The sequence below is a fragment of the Camelus ferus genome, chromosome 20 (genome assembly GCF_009834535.1).
Source record: "Camelus ferus isolate YT-003-E chromosome 20, BCGSAC_Cfer_1.0, whole genome shotgun sequence".
Taxonomy (NCBI): domain Eukaryota; kingdom Metazoa; phylum Chordata; class Mammalia; order Artiodactyla; family Camelidae; genus Camelus; species Camelus ferus.
The window spans coordinates 13775111-13796945 of NC_045715.1; the positions used below are offsets into that span (position 1 = coordinate 13775111).

The window sequence follows — 21835 nt, forward strand, 5'->3', positions numbered from 1 at the left end:
GCCAAGTCACCGCTCTCTGACGTCAGGCCCCGGTCACTTTCTGCTAAGGTGTTAAACGTCCCTTCCCGAAAGGGCTCCCCATGTAAACAGATGCGCCGGCCCCGCCTTATCCAAATACTTTACCGTTCTTGGTAAGTAAATAGGCGGGTTTACGGCTCACTTTAGCATAGATTGAAGCTTTCCCAGTCTAAAATTCTTTAAAAGGAAAGAGAGAAAAGTTTAAAGTTGACTAAAGTTATCTCACAGGAAAAAAACAGTGTGATAAAACCAAATTAAGTTCAACTTTCTACCTTCGGAAAAAACCACTTGGAAGTCAGCTTCTTTCTAAGGCATAAAGCTTAACCCACAATGTCTTAAAAAGTGTAACCTAAGGTAGCAATTAGCACACGTGATAGTAAAAGGAAGTCAGTGTGTATCTTGTCTTATGGACAACCCAGAAAAATTACAAGAAATCCAGATCAGTCTGGAGCTTTTCCCGAACTTGGCCCTGCACTCAATAGCCATGTTTCATTGGTAGAAGCAGCAGCTTCCAGGTTCTGACATCTGTTACTAACTTTGGGTTTAAACAGCAGCCAGGATTTCTTTTCTCCTGATCATGGATAATTGAGCGTATGGATGGCGGGACGGGGAGGGCTATGCTGCCTTCCATTAGGTACAGGTTTTTTGTTTTTGTTTTTTTTTTTTTTTTTTTGGTTTGATTAGGTGATCCACACGTGGCTCTGGCCAAGCCACCCGAGGAGGCCCCTCCCCTCACTCACGTAGCACCACTCCGTGGAACTCACCTAACGTCCAGGCAAAGTAATACTTGGGCTTCGAGGCTTGCATGACAATGTACAGGTAGCAGAGCCGAGCCAGAAAGTTTGCTCTGTGAACAAACCAGTCGTCAGCCAGGCAGGTGGCAGGGAAGGTCTTTGTGAGGGTCAGAAACAACAGGAGAGACACCAAGGTCATGCACAGTTTGTGTATCACAGCTCCCTGAAAACGGGGGGCAGAAAATGAGGGTGAGCATTCAGAAGCCTTTTCCAGAAGGAGTGGTGGGAGGCATTCGTCCTGACGGCAGAGACTGCGTGACGGGCTGCAGTCCGATGCAGGATACACCTCGGACCCTGAGGGTGTATCTGCAACAGAAGACAACTTTCACCAGCAGGTTCTACTGAGAGGCTGGAGGTCTCCTTTCCCAAAACATAAGAGAAATCAATAACCTTCCAGGGTGGCAATCTTCCATCAGAAAGACAGACCCACTGGCCTTCCACTTTGCAGCAGGCAGGGCCCAGGAAATGGGTTTGAATTGCCAGCCAGGAGCACCCAGGCTTAGCTAGGGAGAGTCAACGTCTGAGCCAGGATGTGGGCAGGTCATGGAAAACTTTAGAACACCCTTCAGGATGGTTTACATGCAGTCTGCTCTGCAGTTAAGATGCACTGAGGTTTTTAATTCCCCTGGCTGGACTAATTCTGCCCGATCCCCTTGACATTTCAGGGAATGCCAGCTAACAGTTACAGCTCCCGACTTTTTATAAACACACTGCTTTGATTTGTAATTTAGTGACAGCAATAGCACCTCCCTCACGGGGCAGCTTGGGGCTGAAGCGCGTGAGTATTCACAAGGTACTGAGAACAGTGCCGGGCTCCCGGTTAAGTGCGCACCACGATTCACTATGACACCACCGAGGGGGGCAGCAGCTTGTGCGTGCCAGGCCCCCCCATCGGTGTGTCTTTAGCCAAAATGCAGCCTCACCGCTTAGCAATCTCTGTGCACAGAAATGCAAGCGTCTCCTTGGAGAGTGATGTGAAGACTCTCTGATAATATCATTTTTCAAATAAAAGCATGTGAAACAAACACAGCACTCCTGCGACAGAATCTGCCCAGAAACGCCTGTGGTTACTTTGACGTCTCACAGCCACGGCGACCTTACTGTTAGATTGTGTCAATAAAGCCGCTGGAGCCCAGACTCACCCTGAAGTGCGAGGACCCGACTATGTCAAAGCTCTGAAGATTCATGCTTAATTAATCAGTCACTTACATTTTCAAATACTCAAGATTGCCCAGACGTTTGCATTTTTAAATAACTTATTCTCAATTTCCCCTTTTCCAATTTTCTCCATCCCGTCAATTGATTACAAATTTCCCTTAAATCTATGATATTTGATCTGAATGAATTGAACTCAAGGACAAAGTTCAATGAGTTACCCTAATGCTGACAAATTTGAGATGAATACATTTCAGATTAAAATTAAAATATGATTTCAAAAAACATCTTGAACTCTCTCGACGTCAATAAAAGCAAGCACCAAGCATGCGGGTGTAAAACTGGTTTCCCTTGCCAGAAGCAGGTTCTTCAGTCAAAAGCACATTTATTCTGGTCCCCACTCTTTCCCCCACTACCTTTTGTGACATAGTATCCTTTGGCTGTCTATGAATTTCTATTCATTAAGACAAAATGCCCATAAATCTGAATGTGTTAACTAGCCCAATGCTGAGCACATCGTAGGCACTAAATATTGGCTGGTTGGCTAATGGATGAGTTGCTTCAATATTCCCAGGCAGTGAGCTCCTTTGTGAAATAAACATCTGTTGCTCCAACACAGAGAACCACGGCAAATACAGACCAATACTGGTGTTTTAAAACAAATAGGGGGAAAAGTTATCAGCCAAGCTTTCTGGTAAGGTGTATGGCTTTTAATTAGAACTGTGTTTAGTGACAGTCAGCCCGGGCAGCAAAGCTCTATTTTCTGGACCTCTGAGTCAATACTTAGCACTAAAAACTTACAGTGGGAGAAGGTTCTGGCAGGCTGTGGAAACCTTTTTCCTTCCAGTTCACTTCCAGCAATTTCATGTGTGTATGTCTCCCCTCAATGAAGGCTACATAATCCTTGAAATTGTTACAAGGGCCAGCTATGACACTCATGAAGTTGAGAAGGTAGCTTAAGTATTCCAGAAAGGAGGGTTTTGCTCTGCGAAAATAAAGTGAAAAAGTTGAAGAGTCTTCAGTCTTTGATTTTTCTTTCATGTTTGCAAATGTGCCCATCGTAAACACAGGTGTTATTTCCGTAGCTTGTTAAACGTGATGTGATCTTTCCTTGTTCTGTTTCTTTAAAAGTCCGCCTAAGAGAGAAATCTAGTTGAAAGGACGTTCATGAGGTGAGTGGCTCAGGGGAGGCGCAGCACTCCGTGGCGCCCTCTGCTGGCCAAGCACAGCTATAACCGTGGAGGACCAGGACTGGGGCAAAGGCACCTCAGGGGCTGGGATATAAATGTTCTTTCTCCACAACCTTGGCTGTCTGTCTACCCGAGAAAGTGAAGGCAATAAAGCTAAGTAAGGCAGGGTGGGAACCAGTGGGTCCAGATGCTTTGAAATGGGAAAACTCCCTCCCAACTGCCAAAATAAATGCAAAACAAATGATGCGTGGAACCGGTTTCCATTTGAAGAGGCCGCACAGGACTATCACTGTACAGTCTCTCATCTGCTCTGGCATCCAGGCACGAGGTCCTGGACAGCAGACAAGGGTCGTGGCAGGAAAACTATTCTGTAGAGACCAGTTCTGTCTTGTGTTTTTAATGGCATTTTAAAGGGCATACTCTGCAAGCAGGAAAGAATTGTGGGGAAAAGCTCCCTAAGATGCTATGGCTAACCAGTCACTGGAATTATGCCCTAGAGAACTGACACCCCATGGTGCTTAGCAAAGAACTTGATTCATTAGAACCGTCCAGTGGTTCTCTCTGCATTGCTTCCAGGTCCCAATTCCTTCAGGAAGGGATGAAGCACTCAATCTCCCTACTACCTAGGACCCTCTCTTACACATCCCGGTGGGAACCCCCGCCATGGCTGCACCACTGTCCCCAGAGTGCCACATGCCACTCCCAATTCCTGTATCACTGTTAGCCTCCCACTCTACACAGCCCCCCTCCCTCTCCAACACCCCCCACCCCCGCCCTGTCTACTGCATGTCAACACTGGCCAAAGTCCCCCTTCAGCCTGTAGCTTCCTCCTGTTCCCCAGCCCATTTTTCTCTCTCCAGCCCCACTTCCTTTTTCATGCCGGGATTTAATCCTACTGATGTGCATTGATCATTAACCCTTTCTCAGAGACCCCCAGACACATGCCCGAAAAAAACAGACAGAACCACCCCAGTGAAGGAGAATCCTACAAAACTAACAAAATTACAGAGCCATTTACCCTTTGGTCTAGCACTCTCACGTCTGGGAATCTATCCTACAGCTACACCCAAACCCATTTGAAATGACCTATGAACAAGGTTATCGTGGCTTACCACTGATCAGAGCCAAAGACTGGTAGACAACTCTGGTGTCCATCAAAAGCAGATTCGTTAAAAAATCAGTATTACATCCATATAATGGAGTCAATAAGCAGATATAAAAAAGGAGGATCTCTGGGGACTGATACCCAAAGGGCTCGAGAATAGATTATTAAATTCAACTTACTTTACAGCAAGTCGATGTTGCTCAGTGGAAAGGTCTTCAGCTCTTCGGCCTAGTCCTATGGAAAGAAATATTTAGAAATAAGATGTTTGAAGTGATGTAGATAACTAATCCTAAAAGGAGCTTATAAAACTTACTTGAAAGAAGTGATTTTTGTTTCATAAGCCATAAAGTGTCCTCGTTTTCCATTTTTTTAAATGCCCTGGATCAAAGGGCTGCCCATAAACACAAGTGTGAGGCGGAAAGTCACTTTTGGTTCTTACGAAGAAGGAAGAATTCCAGGGTGACCCCTGTTTACCTCGCACGGTATGAACACGGATCCCAGGGGAACCCTCCACATTCATACACTCCTAACACGCTGTGTATGTTTTTGTTGCTACATGACAGACAAGCCTGCCTCTGCAGCCCGTGCCAGCTTAACTCCCTCCCTGATTACGCTGGTGCAGACGCCAGTCCACGCTGAGGATGGATCGAAAGGGGCAGGGAAAGGAAAAGAACAGGAGACACCACCCTGAATGCAGGGGACACACAAAACGATTGTCAGGAGATCTGTCTTCTTTTAAAACCCATCCATGCCTTGGATGGACCTGGAGATGGTCATTCTAAGTGAAGTAAGCCAGAGAGAGTAAGAAAAATGCCATATGATATTGCTTATACTGGAATCTAAAAAAAAAAAAAAAGGACACAAATGTACATATCTACAAAACAGAAACAGACTCACAAACACAGAAAACAAACTCACTGGTTACCAGGGGAAGGTGGGTAGGAAGGGATAAATCAAGAGTTTGAAAACTGCGCCTCTTAGGGAGTGATGGAAATGTTAGCTATCTTGATTGTGGTAGTGGTTTTGCTGGTGTATCCATTTATCAAAATTCATCAAATTGTACATCTGAAATATGTGTAGTTTACTGTACAGGAACCATACAACGATAAAGGTGTTAAATCAATCAGTCAGTCAGTCAATCAATCTACCCCATCCATGCCATAGAACTCCCAACCAGATCACATCTGTGCTTCCTATAAAATGTGTATGTTAACTTAGGGTCAGGGAAACCCAAGTGTCACCTTAAAAGCAAAGGAGGTTGACTTTAAACCCACATACTCAGCTAAGACTGATTATGGTGAGAAGACAAAGTGTTTGTGGAATTTACTTATTCCTCCTACACACAAGAAAAAAAAGAAAAAGGCAAGTAAACATTTTGTTTCATGTAAGCAATGTTCCCTCCAAAATAGGGTAAACTGAGAATGCTTTAAAAAGTGAATTTAGTCAAAAAGCCTATGTATTCAAAACAAAACCAAACCAAGAAGCAATGTTAAAAAAAAAAGTCACACTTTTTTCTAAGATCTTATCAAATAGTACATACAGCTCTAGCAATCCCAAAATTAAATTGATATTAGCCATCGATTTATGTTGCTTATGTTCGTCTAGAGCCACTACCAGATGGTTTTCAGGTACAGAAACACAGACCAACTCACCCCGCTCTGCCCAGAGCTTTCCCGATTTGGGCACTAAAAAACCTCAGACCCTGGGAAACTCTCGATTCTGGGCAAAGCAAGAGCATTGGTCACCCTAGAAAGACCATCCTCGGAATAAAATTACTCCATTCTCTACATAATGACTAATCACCAAGAATGAAGTAGGAATAAACAGGGTCAAAATGAAATTAAATCAGTTTCCAAGCTTTAAGGATAAACAAGGAGACCTGCTAGCAGAGGTAAAATCTTCTCAACCTGTCAACACACAAGGGAATTTCAACAGTCGGAAAGCATGGGCCAGAGGCAGTCAAATCCGCAGAACAGACTTTTAATTGCATCTGGCATCTCTTAAGCCCGTATTGAAATCTCCTGCCCAGCTGAAGTGTAACTCAGTTTTAACAGTGGCAATAATCACACTTTCTGGCCATTTTCAGGAAGGGTCTGAGAGAAAAAAGGTTCAGTTTTCTACAAACAGAAGATTCCTCCCAGCTTTTTATAGGGTCAGGCTGATTTCATTAGATAATTTTCCAAGCCCCCCCCCCAAAAAAAAGTTAACTAGCCAATGCTGTTTACTCTTATTACCTCATAAGCATCTCAGAGATTAAACCAAAGAAAAAGGATGCCATTTCTTCTTAACAGATTGGGAAAGGAAGGGCAGGAGCGCCACAAATTAACTTAAATTTAAAACACTGTAAAGCTATACAGAAAACCCACTGTTCTCAATGCAAATATGTCAATACTCAACGCTCCAGATTCAGCAGGGAAATGGGAAATAATAGCTGGGAAAGTAAAAAGCTGTGATTAAAGCGTGCTGCAAATTTTTTTTATAAGACACAGCAAGATCTGCCAGCCCGTGTCTGGACTTGGGCCTCATGAAGAGCCCTGAATGTCAGGCTCACTCTTAGAACCAGGAGGAGGGTGTTTTTCTCACCGTCATGAACTTGGAACGCCAAGGTTGTGATCTTCTGAGTGACAATCATCAGGGGCCTAAAAGGAAGATAGAAAATAGTCAAGATCGGCAAGGTTTTGCCACTGAGGGAAAAAGGAAATCTTTTATTCCATTTCTGAGCACGGTAGTTTTTCATCTTGAAAATGAATAAATACAAAAACACTGAATTGAAAACAATTTTTATTTCCCTTCCAAATCACTTTAAATCAGTAGCTGTAACAACACTGCACAACCAGGTCGCACTGCAAAGCCCCCCTTACGCTGCTGCTCACGGCTCAGTTCCAGGACCAGCGCCTGCCAGCACCACCTGGAGCTCGTTTGAAACGCTGGAATCCCACACTCCATTCCAAACCCAGAAAATGAGAACCTGTGCTTTAACAAGACCTCCAGGGAATTCAAATGCACGCTTAAGTGCAAGCAGCTCTGGTGTGGGAGACACCTAATCCCGTGCCCTGGTTCCACCTGGATGGATACATAGTTTGGTTTCTTCATCCTAATCTGGTCTAATATGCTTTGTTCTATTTAAAGGCAATCACCCCATAGTAAAAGGTTCGTAAAATGTAGCTGCTTGTAAGTAAACCACTGAGTGACAAAAAGTAACATGAATCTTAATTTGAAAAAAGCCATCAAATAAAAGCCTAAGGATGCCAAGGTAATTCAATGGAGGCAAGAACAGTCTTTTCAACAAACAGTGATGGGACAACTAGAAAGCCACATAAGAATACAAAAAGGAATTCAAAATGGGTCAAAGACCTAAATATAAGAAGCTACAACTATAAAACTCTAAGAAGAAAACACAGGCATAAATCTCCATGACCTTAGAGTTGGTGATGGACTTCCTAGATGTAACACCGAAAGCACAAGGAAAAGAAAGGAAAAAAAAAGATTAAATGGGTGTCATTAAAACTTAATTTTTGTGCTTCAAAGGACACACACCGTCAAGAAAGTGGAAAGACATTTCACAGAATGCATGAAAATATGAGCAAATCACATTATGTGCTAAGGAACTTGTACTACAATATATAAAGAACACTTAAAACTCAACAATAAAAAGACATAAATAACCCATTGAAAAATGGCCGATGGATCTAAAGCAAAAATATACAAATGGGGAATAAGCAAATGAAAAGACGCTCAACAGTAATCAGCCATCAGAGAAATGCTGCTCCAAACAACGAGATGCCACTTCATAAGCACTAGGACGACTAGAATCAAAAAGACAGACTGAGCTGGCCAGGAGGTGGAGAACCGGAACCCTCCTACATCACTGGTGGGAATAAGAAATGGTGCAGCCACTCGAGAAACAGTCTGGCAGTTTCTCAAAAGGTTAAATGTAGAATTACTGTATGACCAAGCAGTTCCACTCCCAGTTACATACCCATGAGAAATAAAAATATGTCTACACAAAAACATGTATGTACCTGTTCAGAGCAACATTATTCATAACAGCCCAAAAGGAAATAAACCCAGTGCCCATCAACTGGTGGATGGATAAATAAAATGTGATATGTCTATCTGATAGAATATTACTCAGCAATAAAAAGAATGAAGTACTGATCCACACACCACAACGTGGATAGACCTTGAAAATATTATGCTGAGTTGAAGAGGCCAGACACAAATGGCCACATATTGTATGATTCCATTTATCTGAAATGTCTAGAAGAGGCAAATCCACAGAGAAATGAAGTAGACTGCTGGTTGCCTAAGGCTGGAGGAGCTGGGAGGAAATGAGGGGTGACAGCTACCACATACAGGTTTCTTTGGGGGTGATGAAAGTGTTGTAAAATTAACTGCGGTAAATGGTTGCACTCTCTGAGTTCACTCTGTGTATATGTCAAAACCTGCTGAATTGCATACCCTAAATGGGTGAACTATATGGTATGTGAATTATAGCTCAATAAAGCTGCAATTAACAATGGCGCCTGTTTTTCCAATCATCTAGCCTAGTTTAGTACCTTTAATAGCTCTACTTCTGCCCAATGAGACAAGATAAGATCCCCCTACCCAACTACCATCCTTTCCTTCAAACCTTCTTGGTTTAGCCTGATTTTATAATCTCTGCTCTGGTGGCTTCTTACTCAATTTGCTGCCTCTGACCCATATGGACTGATGGCTCATTTGCATAGAAGGCTGAGGTTTTTGGTCAGCATCCTATGACCAGCAGCCCTGGGATGACCCTAGGATGCCACACAGCCTCTGTGCCCTGAGCCCAGGCCAGGCCCAGGTGCGGGAGGATGGGACTGGACACAAACCACCTTTAGGCCGAAGCTGATAGGTCAGCTGCACTCAGCCACCTCTCTATGAGCCCGTTCCCTTCTTTAATTCCTCTCGTTCTCATTCTATTTTCCATTTCTTTAAAATAAGCATGTGATATTTTACACTATCAATATAAACTGATAAGATAAACTATATTAAAGAAAAGAACCAACGAACGCCCTTTGAAATCTTAACACGAACGCTCAACTTTGCATCTTATTTGCAAAAGCTCAATGGTCAGCATTGAAAACAAGATTCCTCATGTTGTGTGAGGCAAAGAGAAGGGGAAATGAGTCTGACTGTGGAAGGGAGGGGCAGCGGTGCTCTGCCCCGACTGGGGAGAAGTGGGTGTGGCAGACAAGGGAGCCACCAAAGTGGCTGTTCTATGGCAGCAAGACATGCTCAGAGCTGACACTGGTTTTGACCACACTCTTATCTTGGGGGGGGGGGAAAAAAAGCCAAAAAAACCCTGCTTCCAAAACATGGAGGCTTGGGTTTTAGAAATAAGGACCATTGAAACTTTCTATGAAACTAATTTGAATCCCACTCCTGGGCATATATATATCCAGAGGGAACTCTGATTTGAAAGGGCACATGCACCCCAATGTTCACAGTAGCACTATACACAATAGCCAAGACATGGCAGCAACCCAAATGTCCATCGACAGATGGCTGGATAAAGAAGATGTGGGGTATTTATACAATGGAATACTACTCAGCCAGAAGAAAGAATAACGCCATTTGCAGCAACATGGATGGACCTGGAGATCATCATTCTAAGTGAAGGAAGTCAGAAAGAGAAAGAAAAACCCCTATGATATCACTTAGGTGTGGAAAAGAAAGGAAGAAAGGAAGAAAGAAAAGAACACTAATGAACTCATCTACAAAACGGAAACACAGAAACAGACTTGCAAACATAGTAAACAATCTTATGGTTACTGGGGGAAAGAGGGTGGGAAGGGATAAATTTCGGAGTTTGAGATTTGCAAATATTAGCCACTATATATAAAAACGGATTAAAAAACCAAATTTTTTAATTTGCATAGCACAGGGAACTATATTCAATATCTTGTAATAACCTTTAATGAAAAAGAATATGAAAATGAATATATGTATGTATGCACATGACTGGGACATTGTGCTGTACACCAGAAATTGACACATTGTAACTGACTATATACTTCAATTGAAAAAAAAGACTAATTTGGTCTGACAGACCAATAGAACTTTGCAGCTCATCTTCCCGATACTCAATAAGACCTCTGACCCAGAATGCTTAACAGATGCCGACAACTAGTTTTCTTGAAAGGGACTCATCCTAAGCTTCACATTCAAGGTAGTTCCCAAATATGACTGTTTTTGTTTCCAAGGCCTTTTTGTCTTTTTCTTTTCCTGTAAGATTGTAAGTCTCAGGAATCAGTCTCAGGACCTCAGGTCCTAGCCTTCCTTACACAAGGCCTGACGCAAATTTTTTTTTTGTAACTTGAGGCCACACATTCTGATGACTATGCAATTTACAAACCAAGTTCCTACATTTGATTTAATCCGCAACTTCATTTTAAAAGGGCCTAAAAGATTGATGTAACAATAAAGGAAATCTGTCATGGAAGTAGCCTGCCCTTCTCCGTACAAATATAAGATTTGTTTTCCTCTTTCTGAGGTTAGATTTCATGTGTTCCATAATTAGGCACATGTTCAGAAGAGCATTTATAGTCACATAAACAGTGGGCACTGGAACGCACCTCTCAGATCAGCTGCTGGGGGAGCCTAACTGACCGGCTCCAGTGCTGAGTGCACACCTCCCTGAGGCTGCTCTCGGCCAGTGACTGAGCGCAGCACGGTACCCAGCGGCCCCTCCATACAAGGCAGGGTGCTCCCCAGCCACAGAATTCTAGCCTGAGGACTTATCATTGAACTCGCTGAAACTTTCTTAGCCCTGCACTGCAGTCCCAGGACGTCTCTTCGTCCCTTCCCTCTCCCATCTCAGGGCTCAGACGTGCATTTCCAACCCGATGGCTCCCCCAGCCTCATCCAGCTGCCTCCTGGTCTTCCCTCCCAGGTATTTCACTCAACAAATCTCATACTTCTGTTCCCACCTTGGCATCTGCTTCTCAGAGAACCTGACGGAGGCAATACCTTGTACTGAATATCTAGTTCAATGTCAATTAAAAAACAATTATTCAGTATGAAATCTGCACCTGTGAGCACATGTAAGAACATATTGTTGTCATTCTTTAGGAAAAAATATCCCCTTTTGCGGGGGGAAAAAAAAGCTATGGGTCAAATATTGTTACACATCATCCAGACAGTATTCTCAATAATACACTCTTTTAAACATCTGAAGACGTTTCTAGCAACTTAAATAAGAAACAACCACACATGTGATCATGGGTTTGTAAAACACAGCATACGGATAACTTGTGGAAAAGCAGATCTCAAATCCACCAACTAGAACTACTGCCTGCTCACTAAAAGGACACGGAGAGAGTCCTCCTACGTTCTTACTTCCCTGCGGGCACAGGGAGAGCACCAGAGGCTTCTGCTTAGAGGAATTCCGTTCGGAATGCTTTCTCATCCATCCATTTGTTTGAACTTGTGGGTAGGGCAGATGCCAAGCTTAGACTGCACAAGGTACCGCGATTCCAGGGTCAAATCCATAGTCACTGACTTATGATAAAACTCAAACACCATCCATGTTGCCTTTCAATCAAAACATGATATAACTGAAGACATGTTTATTGGTTTATGATTGTAATTCATGCTTTTGGGGGGGGGGGGCAAAAATACAAAACCCAGGAGATAGAAGCACATCGTACAGCAAAGGAAGGACACAGAAAAGTGCCTTCATGCAGCCAAGGGACTTCCTCAAAGGCAACCGGCGTTGAGCTGTACTGTTCACCCAGCCCTTGAGAAGCAGGCCCTGTCTTTGGATGTTTACACACCCATCAGTCAGAGCCCCTGCCCTTGAATTTACGGGAACTGTGTGACGAATCTGAAACCAAAGTTCGAGTCCAGCGTGGCTGAGGTAGGGCCACTTCTTTTTTGTCCTGTGAATTTTTTTCATTTTTTTTCAAAAATGAGTTTTTTCTTCCTGAACCTAAAATTGTTAGTGTAATTTGGATAAAGAAATATAGGAGGAAATGAAGTAAGGGGAAAACAGGCAGATGGAGATGTGTTTGGAGTAAAAAGATACAACAGTGCCACTCTCCCCACCACACACACACACACACACACACACACGCACTCAATGCCTTCTGATACACACGTCGGGCAATTTACCAGAAATGGTACCCACTCATCCATTTCTATTTTCCATACCAACTCCCAACCAAAAAATAACCTGTTTCTAAAACATTCAGTGAAACTCCATTTTGAGCAACATTCCAATAAAACCTACCTCTGGTACCTTAATCTTTGGACCTAAAGCGCTTAAGTTCTCTGTCCTGGTAAAGCTACGATGGTACAATGAGACAATGCAGTCATTAGAGGTGTCAAAAGAGCCGACCAATCACAGCAGGCCGGCCAGCATCGAGCCACATCTGACACTCAGGGATCTTATTTTCCCCAACAGGTAATTTTAGATCCAAAAAGTTATACTTCATATTTTCATCAATCCTTTGCTTATAATACAAATCCACTTATAATATATACATCCTAGGAAAGCAAGGATTCAGACAAGCAAGCAGTTTGGCAGGTTCGGAGAATCCAAGCACAGCAAACTTCCAATCAGCCGCAACCTAGGCCGGGACTGCCGTCTTGCACAACAACAGGGGGCGCCAACATACAATGCAAACTGTGCAGCCTGGGGCCTGGCCCCAGCAAGCTGAGGGAGACACAGGAGGCTCAGGCCGGACTTCCTCATCCGCTTGTTGCTTCTGCCCCTCCGTATCCCCTGCTCCCTAGATGACTGAACAGGGGGGTGATGACATTACAGCTTCTGTAGAATGCTCCCAAACTCCTATCAACTACGCCAGCACGCAGGGGGAGAAAGTAAGGGACTCCTGGAGTCACAGAGAGGGAAGTACATAGTTCCACAGGCTTCCCAGGGCTGCAAATGAAGGCAGTGGGAACTCCTCTGGACTCATTTCAGGGTTCACTGGTATCTGTTCAGACCCATCATGGTCAGTCAGAGAAGCAGGTGCTTTCACTCTTTCCATTACTCTTCGTAAAGATCTGACATCTATACTTCGGCACTTGGCAGCAACAACAAAATCCCCTGTCCTCCATGTCAGCAGGAATCCACCAGATATACTTGATATAACTTACACGCACATCCTCAGAACTAAATTCATTAGCACAGTCTTACCAGCCAATGTAACCAGCCCCAGATGACTCTTCTGTGCACATTTTACAGACCCCAAGGGACTGATTCAAAGTCAGCAGTTCAGCTGGCCTCAACCAAATCAAGATACTCACCCAGAAAAATCTGTAGTGAGAATTCCATAGTGGAAGATGTATATCCGGCTGATGTGGCATATTGTAAGGTATCCCATTGCTACAAAAAAGGAGTATCTGGAACCAAGAACACAGAGGATCAGATTATTGTGCATGACAACAGTGTGCTCAGTCCATTTTCCCTTCTTCCTCTCCCTCACCCCACCACACCCAGGCAACTGGTCACAAAGTCCTATCTACATCTCAGCCTATCCCCTCCCCTCACTGTCACATCCACGACCCCGAGCCCTTCATCCTTTCTCACCTGGACCACTGCCGTATTGCTCAACTTTGGCAGCATAATGGAATCACCTGGAGAGCCCACAGCCTCACCCATCAGGTACTCTGATTTTATTGGTATTGGTATGGGGCACACCTGGAAGGTGCAACTCTAATGTGCAGCCAGAGCTGGGAAACGCGGACCTGTAAGGTCTTGCGTTCAGATTCTCCTCTGCACAAACCAACCTGCTTACACAATGATCTTCCTAATACACAAACCATCACCATACTGCCAACCACTCCCTTCCTGAGACACTTTGTTCTCTTGGCTTCCATGCTCCTTGGTTTCTTCCCATCTCTCTGGTTAATTCCTTCAAGGCTCTTGCTAAGCTCATCTTCCTCCATCTACTCCCTCGGCGTTAGCATCCCCAAGTGCTCGGCTCAGGACCCTCCCTGTCGATGTCTAAGGCTTCAATTACCACCTGCTCACGTGCACTCCCTGGCTTCCTTCGCAGACGGGCCCTGACCCACCCTCTAGTATAAACTAGTAATGCACACACATATACATGTGCACCATTCAGAACATCAAGGGGAGGGTATAGCTAAGTGGTAGAGTGCGTGCTTAGCATGCACAAGGTCCTGGGTTCAATCCCCAGTACCTCCATTAAGGAAAAAAAAAAAAATAAATCTAATTACCTCCCCCTCCAAATAAACATAAAAATGTAATAAAGCAACAAATAAAATTTTTTAAATTCATCAATTTGTACTTATAAAGCTATGTGATAATCTGATTAACTACTGTCTCCCTTAGTAGCCTGAAGGCTCCATCAAGCCAAGGGCGGTCATGTGTGTTCCATTCACCACTGGTGTGTATGTAGCATGAGCAAACAACTAAAATGTCATTTGTCTTAAAAGTCTCCGGTGGGCCCCCATCTAGTCGCATCAGAGCTCCCAAACCCAGCACACAAGGTGCTTCCCAGGCTGAGCTCTGCCTTGTCTCCCCGGACCCCCCTCCAGCCACGCTCCATGTCCACCCAGGTTAAACCGCCCTGGACTGCTCCCTTTCCAGAACTCCATCCTGCATTTTCAGGCCAGATCCCTTTCCACGTGCTCCTCCCTCTGCCTGCAACTCTTTTCTCCACCCTATGGTCTATCTAGAAACTGCCTAATTATCAGAAGACTCAGCTCCCACGTCACCTGGCATAGCCTTGCTCATCCCACCCCCACACCCAACACAAGTCATCGCTCCACTGCCTGCATGTCTCCAGTGCAACAGGTTAACATACAGAATTATAATATTAAAAGTCTATGTGTGTATCTGTTTCCCCAACTCATTGTGACCTTGAGCATCCCAACCCTTGGCCACAGGAGGGGTTCACTTAACTGTCAGTAGAGATGAACTGAAATGAGAACATTAAACATCTGTAATGGTTCAGACACTCATCAGAAACCGACATAAATTCAGGAGGGATGACTTTTAAACATGTGTCATAAAACAGGGAAGATATATATCCTGATATTAAATTATACTGAAATTCACAAATTCACATTAAAACCGCTCATGAAGACTAGATCAACCGAAGGAACAGTCAAGTAGTGAATAAAAATTCACTTGGTAGCAAGGGAAAGCCGGCTGAGCGTGAAGGGGTTCTGTAAACTCTAAAGCCCCGTGACTTGACTTTCTCTTTACCATCACTGGCAAACAAAGATGTTACCACACAAAAGACAATTTTTCCCTACCCAGGGTTCATCCTTAACCCTCTCCAAACCAAGAAGATGGTGCACAAAGCAAATGATAAGAAAACCCAGCTCCCCGAGGAGCTGAAGCCGTGGAATGGAGTTAGGTCTTTCTGCCCCCAGCTCCTAGTCCCTTTCTTAAGCCAGTTCACAAGGGTCACGGCAGAAGCACAAGCAGATTCAAGACACTCTTCCAGGACCCTTTCAAGCGCAGCCACGCCTCTGCTTCCTCTTTCTCCTCCACAGGAGCTAGACACAACCTTGCCGTGACCCCCCCCCCCCCCCGCCAAGAGAGAAAAGCCAGTTCAATTCAGTTGTTATAATACGACCCACTTATCAAGGCTGGGGCCAAGTACTGCATCCCCAAACAAGAGGGCAATGCACTCATGCCCTGGACAAACCTGAAACATCTAAGGAATCCAGGAGCGGCAGAGAGCATGTATTCTGGAGACAGACCAACATGAGTTCAGATCCCAGCACTGGCAAAACTAATCTGTGGTGTGAGAAGTCGGGACAGTAGTCATGTTAGGAAAGGAGGGTGTGGTAGAGACTGGAACATGAGTGATGGTAACATTACCCTTACTGGCCTGCGTAGTGGTTCCAGGAGTGTATTCACTCTGTGAAAACTCACTGAACTGTATACAGATTGACCTCTCTGAGCTTTCAAATTTTTCATCTCAGAAAAAAAAATTATATCCTATGGAGTTGTCCTAGAAAGAATATATTTGCAATAATGGTAGACAATATTAAACGTAATAATATATATCATATATATAATTATATATGATATATAATGCATATATAATGCATATATAATAAAATAAACATCAAATATAGTTATATTTTAATATAAATATATAACAAATGTGTTAAATATACTTATATTTAAGTATAAATATAAGTGTATAATATAAAATATATTTAACTATAAATATAAATGTATAATATATAAAAATATTTGTATTTAAATATAAATATAGAAATTAATTTAAAAATCATAAACTCCTATTTAGTATATCATTTACATCAAAAATAATGAAACATAATATATTTAAAAGAGCTTGGTCTAGCCCTTGGCACCAAGCAAGCATTGCAAACTTGGTAATTATCATCAAGTTCCCATAGAAGGCCTTCCGTCCTAGGAGGTACTATATTCTGTTCCAGTTGGTTCATATAAAGTAAATTAATGCCTGTGGTTTCTGCCCAACATAGTGGCTTAGGGAGGAAGTGGACATGGTACCCCAAGAACTCTCTAGACAAATCCTGAATAACCACAGTCAGTCCTGAAGTGGGTCAGTTCCACATGGCAGCAAATGCTCGTCCTCCTCTCCTCTTCCTCAGCCGTCAGAGAGAACTCATAACGCAGTGACGGCAAGAGGAAAAGTATTCACAAAGAACCCAGAAATCCTGGTCTTCAAGAGAACAAGTTCAAACCACCACAAAGCCCACATTTAGCGGGAAACCTGATGTGCAGAGGAGTTGCCTGGCTTTTCCATACTCACACTGCTAGCAAGCCAGGTTTCCTGACTCCAGGCTAGTGATCTTTCTCAGCGGCAAGAGGAAACAACTTCCCTCCATCGGGAAATGTGAACCACTCCCTACTTCTGCAGTACTGGCAACCACACAGCAAAAAAAGAGGGGCAGAAACTTGTTCTGGTATTTTTCCCTTTCGGTCTTATGACATGGCCCTCTGCTACCACAATATTATTGTGGGGAAACAGAAAGCCTGTCTGTAAAGGGCTTGGGTCTGCCAAGGCCGGAGGACTCCATTCCTGGCCAGAGACTAACACAGTGAACCTGGAAACAGAGCTTGACCCTCTGAAAAATGGACCACACCCCCTCAGCATCACACAAGTGTGGGGGAAGACGACAAATATGCTCTAGAGATGCAATGACATTTTTATTCATCATTTAATTGCTTCCAACAGCACATTTAGGAAAAGCCAGGCATTTTTACCTCCCACTGAAAAAAGCACTTTGTCATATTATGAAGAATTTCCAAAACCCATCCTTACCATATTAGAAATACAGATTTCCTATTTCCCTTCTGAAGGGCACTTAGAAGAGAGATGACTAGAAATCAGATCTCCAGAGCTCATCTGGATACGAAGTGGAGTGTCTGTACAAGTTAAAAGCAGGCAGAAAAGATTTCTCCTTGAAAACCAGAAAGTTATTGAGAGTAATTATAAGATTACACCTAAAAAATTAAATTCCAATGCTTTCAGAAAATTATTGCGCTAGTAGTCTTATCAAAGAGCCTTCAGAAGCTGAAATAAGGCATCTCCTTTTTCAGAGAAGCCTCTGGAAAGGAAGTCATAAAGGATAAGTGTCTTTTCGAATATACTCAGTCATTCATTCCACAAATATTTATTGAGTTTTTACTTGTGCCAGGTATTATCTTAGGCTCCGAGGGTACAACAGCAAACAAAAGAGAAAAGTCTTTGTTTTCACAGAGCTCACATTCCAGTGTTACTGAAAGGCCAGATTAATACTGAGGTTTCAGAAAGACCATGGGAAACAGAGACAATGCCAGCCAGACACTCCAGGGATCTTCGCTGGCTGTCCAAGCATGGAGCCGTCAAGGCAGAATTAAATTACTTCTCTACTTTGAAATCAAAATATCACAATAGAATATTTCTTCCTTTTTTAACAGTTTTATTGGACACCTTTAAAGTATGCAAAGTTGTGACATATTTCATACTCAGAAAACCACAGCTAAATCCAAGATAACGGACAAACCCGTCGCCCCCACCCAGGCTGCTTCGGGCCCCGTGGGCTCCCCTCTCACATCGCCCTGACCCACCCCACCCGCGGTGACCTCTGATCTGATTTCTGTCACCAGAGGTTAGTTTGCACTTCTGAGAACAGAACTTGTGTGGCCTCTTTCATTCAGGATGTTTATTTGGCGATTCATCCATGTCACGGTGTGTGTCAATCATCCCATCGTTTTTATCGCTGAGTAGTGGTCCGTTGTGGTAACCATGCGGGTTGTTTCCAGGTTGGTGCTATCACAAATAAGGCTGCCTAATTTTAACAGACTCTCCTTCACCTGAGTCCCAGTTTGCATCATGCTTTTTTTAAGTAAAGCTTTCTCTGGAGACTCCGAGCAATTAAGACCTCATCCCTCCCTTCTGATATCCCAGAGGACTCAGGATATGGCCAACAGGGACGGGTACCTCTTTATCCTGGAAATACATTTCAAAGTTCATGAAAAACCTCACCGTGCATTGTTCATTCCCAGGGTCTTACCTGTGAATGTTGGATACACTTGCAGTGACCATGATTCCGTAGCTCATTAGCACCAGCACGAAAAGATGCACAGAGTACCTTTAATACACCACGGAACAGGGGAGGGAGAGAGAACACTGAGTAAATTTTGGTTAACATACCTCTCAGCCACCCACACTGCCACTCTACCTCCACTCCCGCCGAAAAGCAAATGGTCAATTAACTCAGGTTTACGGAAGAGAAAATAAATCAAGTGTTTTTGTTTATGTAATTAAGATACCGTATCTTGAAACGACTCTAGGAAATCATGGCCTAGTCGGCCAACTGCACTGAAGAGAGCTCTTTTTTTTTTTCCCAGGACTTTTTTTTTATTTTTTTTTTCAGTCTACTAAGTTATCAAGAGCAAATTTTATTTTATTTTTTTTAACATTTTTTATTGATTTATAATAATTTTTACAATGTTGTGTCAAATTCCAGTGTAGAGCACTCCAGGACTATTTTTATTTTAAAGAACTAAGATCAAAGCTGAGCTGCCCCAGATACCAACACTCTTACTTGGTGGTAATTCAAAATACTCATCATTCTTTGTCAAATTTTCATTAAAGACGGGAAGAGCAATATTCCAGAATCCTGAACAAATTCCGTTAACTTATACTTCTAGAAATGTTCATTCCTAAAATTTCTTCCTCAAGAAGTACCACACCCAGGGTGTTTACTCGGCTTACCTAGTAAAGAAAAGTCTACTCTACAGGGTTTCTCTGTTAAAGAATGACACATTCCCTAAGATCAGCACTAAAACTATTGCTCTTATCTCTAGCAGTGACGCAAGAAAAACACTAATATCTCCAACAGTTAGGAAAGGTTCCTTGTTGGGAAAATAAAATATCATAACATTCCATTTACATGACTCAGGGTGAGATCAGCAGATGTCTAATTTTAAGAAGAATTCACCAAATTGACTTCAAATAAGTAGTTTATTGGTTCCAGGTTCTTAACGGTAAGGGGAGATTCCTGCAACATCCCCATTATTTTACAATAAGAATAAATATCATTTTTCTTTAGTGCCTGGGAAATGCTAAGAATATTGCCACAAAACACCCAAACGATAAATATTAGAATTTGGGAGGCTCCTACTCACCAGCCAAAACAAAAGATGACAAAATAGATGCCAAAAATGGTAGCAAATGCATGCCGGACATGGGGACTGGTTTTACCGGGACTTAAGTAGATGCGGAACCAGAAAGCAGCACACAAAGCAAGGAGCTGGCAGGCCACAAAATTCACCTGCGGGGGAAAAGGAGAGAGTCAGAACCTGTACTGTTGGCCTGCGTGTGAACTTTCCCTACTTTTTTTCTGATCTCCTCATCAAGGTGCATCTCCGACTTGGATTTGGATGTTTCCCTCAGTAAAGCATTCATTTAGAGGAGCTACGAGAGATTGAAAAGATAACCTTACCCTTGTCTGGTATAAGAAGTCAAGGAGCCCAAAAGTCTCTCCTCCAATCCTTGGAGACTAGCCAAGGTTGCTTTCTCATCGACCAACAGGAGACTTTTTATTGGAAACAGCCTTAGCTGATTGTGACGTCACTTTGCTGGGTGTCTTTCCCTCCCTCCACCTCCCCTCCTGTATTATCCTAAGATAAAGAACGTGTTCTTTTTGAGATGCAGATGAGTCAAAGCCATGCGGCTTCCCTCACTGGTACCTAAGAAATCAGATGCTTCTCCAAAGCAATCATCAGCTGTTTTCTGATTCTCGTTTTTCTCCTTTTAAATTAACACCAAATAAGTAAGAGCATTGTTCAAACCCCAGGTGTGACACTAAAGATCCAGAAAAAAAAAGAAACAGCCCTGCATTCAACTTCCAATGCCAATACTATCCAGTTATGCAAAATAGGTATCGCATTTCCTTAGAAAAATCTCAGTGACCTCTCTTTCAAAAATATTTTACCTAAAAGAAACTATAAAATAATTCCCTGATACCCTTAGGAATGATCAGCTGATTTAACTCAAAATCAAAATACATTCAGTGGTCTAACCATTAATTTACACCAGAAAAGCAGTTTAAACTGAGTATTCAAGATGAAAACTTCAGTATCAGTTTGCTTTTTAGAAGGGACCAAGGATATAGATATCTGAATAGACCCTCCACTTCAGCCTCGGCAGTTTCTCGCGCTACAGAAAACTGTGGCTGTTGGGGAAATTCATCAGGGTTATGCTCTGCGGGAGGGCGGAGGGAGCCAATGTCAGCTCGACCTGAGCTCATTTGTTTCCCCAATTAAAAAAAAAAAAAAGAATACTTTAAACTCCTTATCATTCATAGAAAATAATACTTGCAGAGTATTAATTTTTGTTCTGCATTTTTATTTTATTTTTAAAAATTGTGCTGGGTTTCCCTTCTATTTGGAGATCATTCTCTGCCAGTCTTTCCAAAAACGAATTCCTGTTACTGCCTCACTCCGACATTCCACCTTGAAAGACAAGAGAGGATGTGAAGTGGGATCCTAGTCTGCAGGATGTGGTCATAGCTCTTAACAGCCTAAATGCACAACCAACAACACACACGCATGCAGAGAGAGAGAGACAGAAATAGAAAAATAACCATCTCAGCAAGGTTCAGAACATAAAGGAATTGGCAATGAGAAAATCAGAGTCACAACCGTCTGTGAGTGATCAATCACATGTTCTTTCCACCTCTCTGCCCAGGGACCAGCCCACAGTCACAGCAGAACATAGCTACTCAGGAGAGCAACCAAGGGGAAATTGGCTCCATTCTTTTTGGCTGGCCAGTAATTACTGAGCGTCCCTGCACGTGAGGAATGATTTGGCGGCTAGAGCAGCAGTTCTCAAAAGTATAGCCCCTGAGCAGCAGCAGCAGCAGCATCACCTGGAAACTTGTTAGAAATGCACGTTCTCCCCAGACCCACTACATATGACGTTCCCAGGGTGGGCTTAGCGATCTGGGTTTTATCAGGCCCCCAAGTGACTGTGATGCACATGCAAGTTTGGGAGAAAAAGATCTACCTTCAATAATAATCAAATTAAGTACCTGTGACCTCTCAGCCATGACCAGCAACAGATCCATTGGTTACCAGCTGA

At 43.1% G+C, this 21835-nt stretch overlaps 1 protein-coding gene across 1 annotated transcript in view; it reads right to left on the bottom strand.

Moving 5' to 3' along the window:
* The window catches only part of MBOAT1 (membrane bound O-acyltransferase domain containing 1), a 75564-nt gene that overhangs the window by 17989 nt on the left and 35740 nt on the right, over positions 1–21835 (bottom strand). The window contains exons 2-8 of the mRNA XM_006182223.3: positions 19879–20024; positions 18762–18839; positions 13539–13634; positions 6846–6901; positions 4442–4496; positions 2769–2952; positions 783–975 (exon numbers count right to left, since the gene is read on the bottom strand). Coding sequence (XP_006182285.1) covers positions 783–975; positions 2769–2952; positions 4442–4496; positions 6846–6901; positions 13539–13634; positions 18762–18839; positions 19879–20024 — 808 coding nt within the window. The remainder of the gene's footprint in view (positions 1–782; positions 976–2768; positions 2953–4441; positions 4497–6845; positions 6902–13538; positions 13635–18761; positions 18840–19878; positions 20025–21835) is intronic.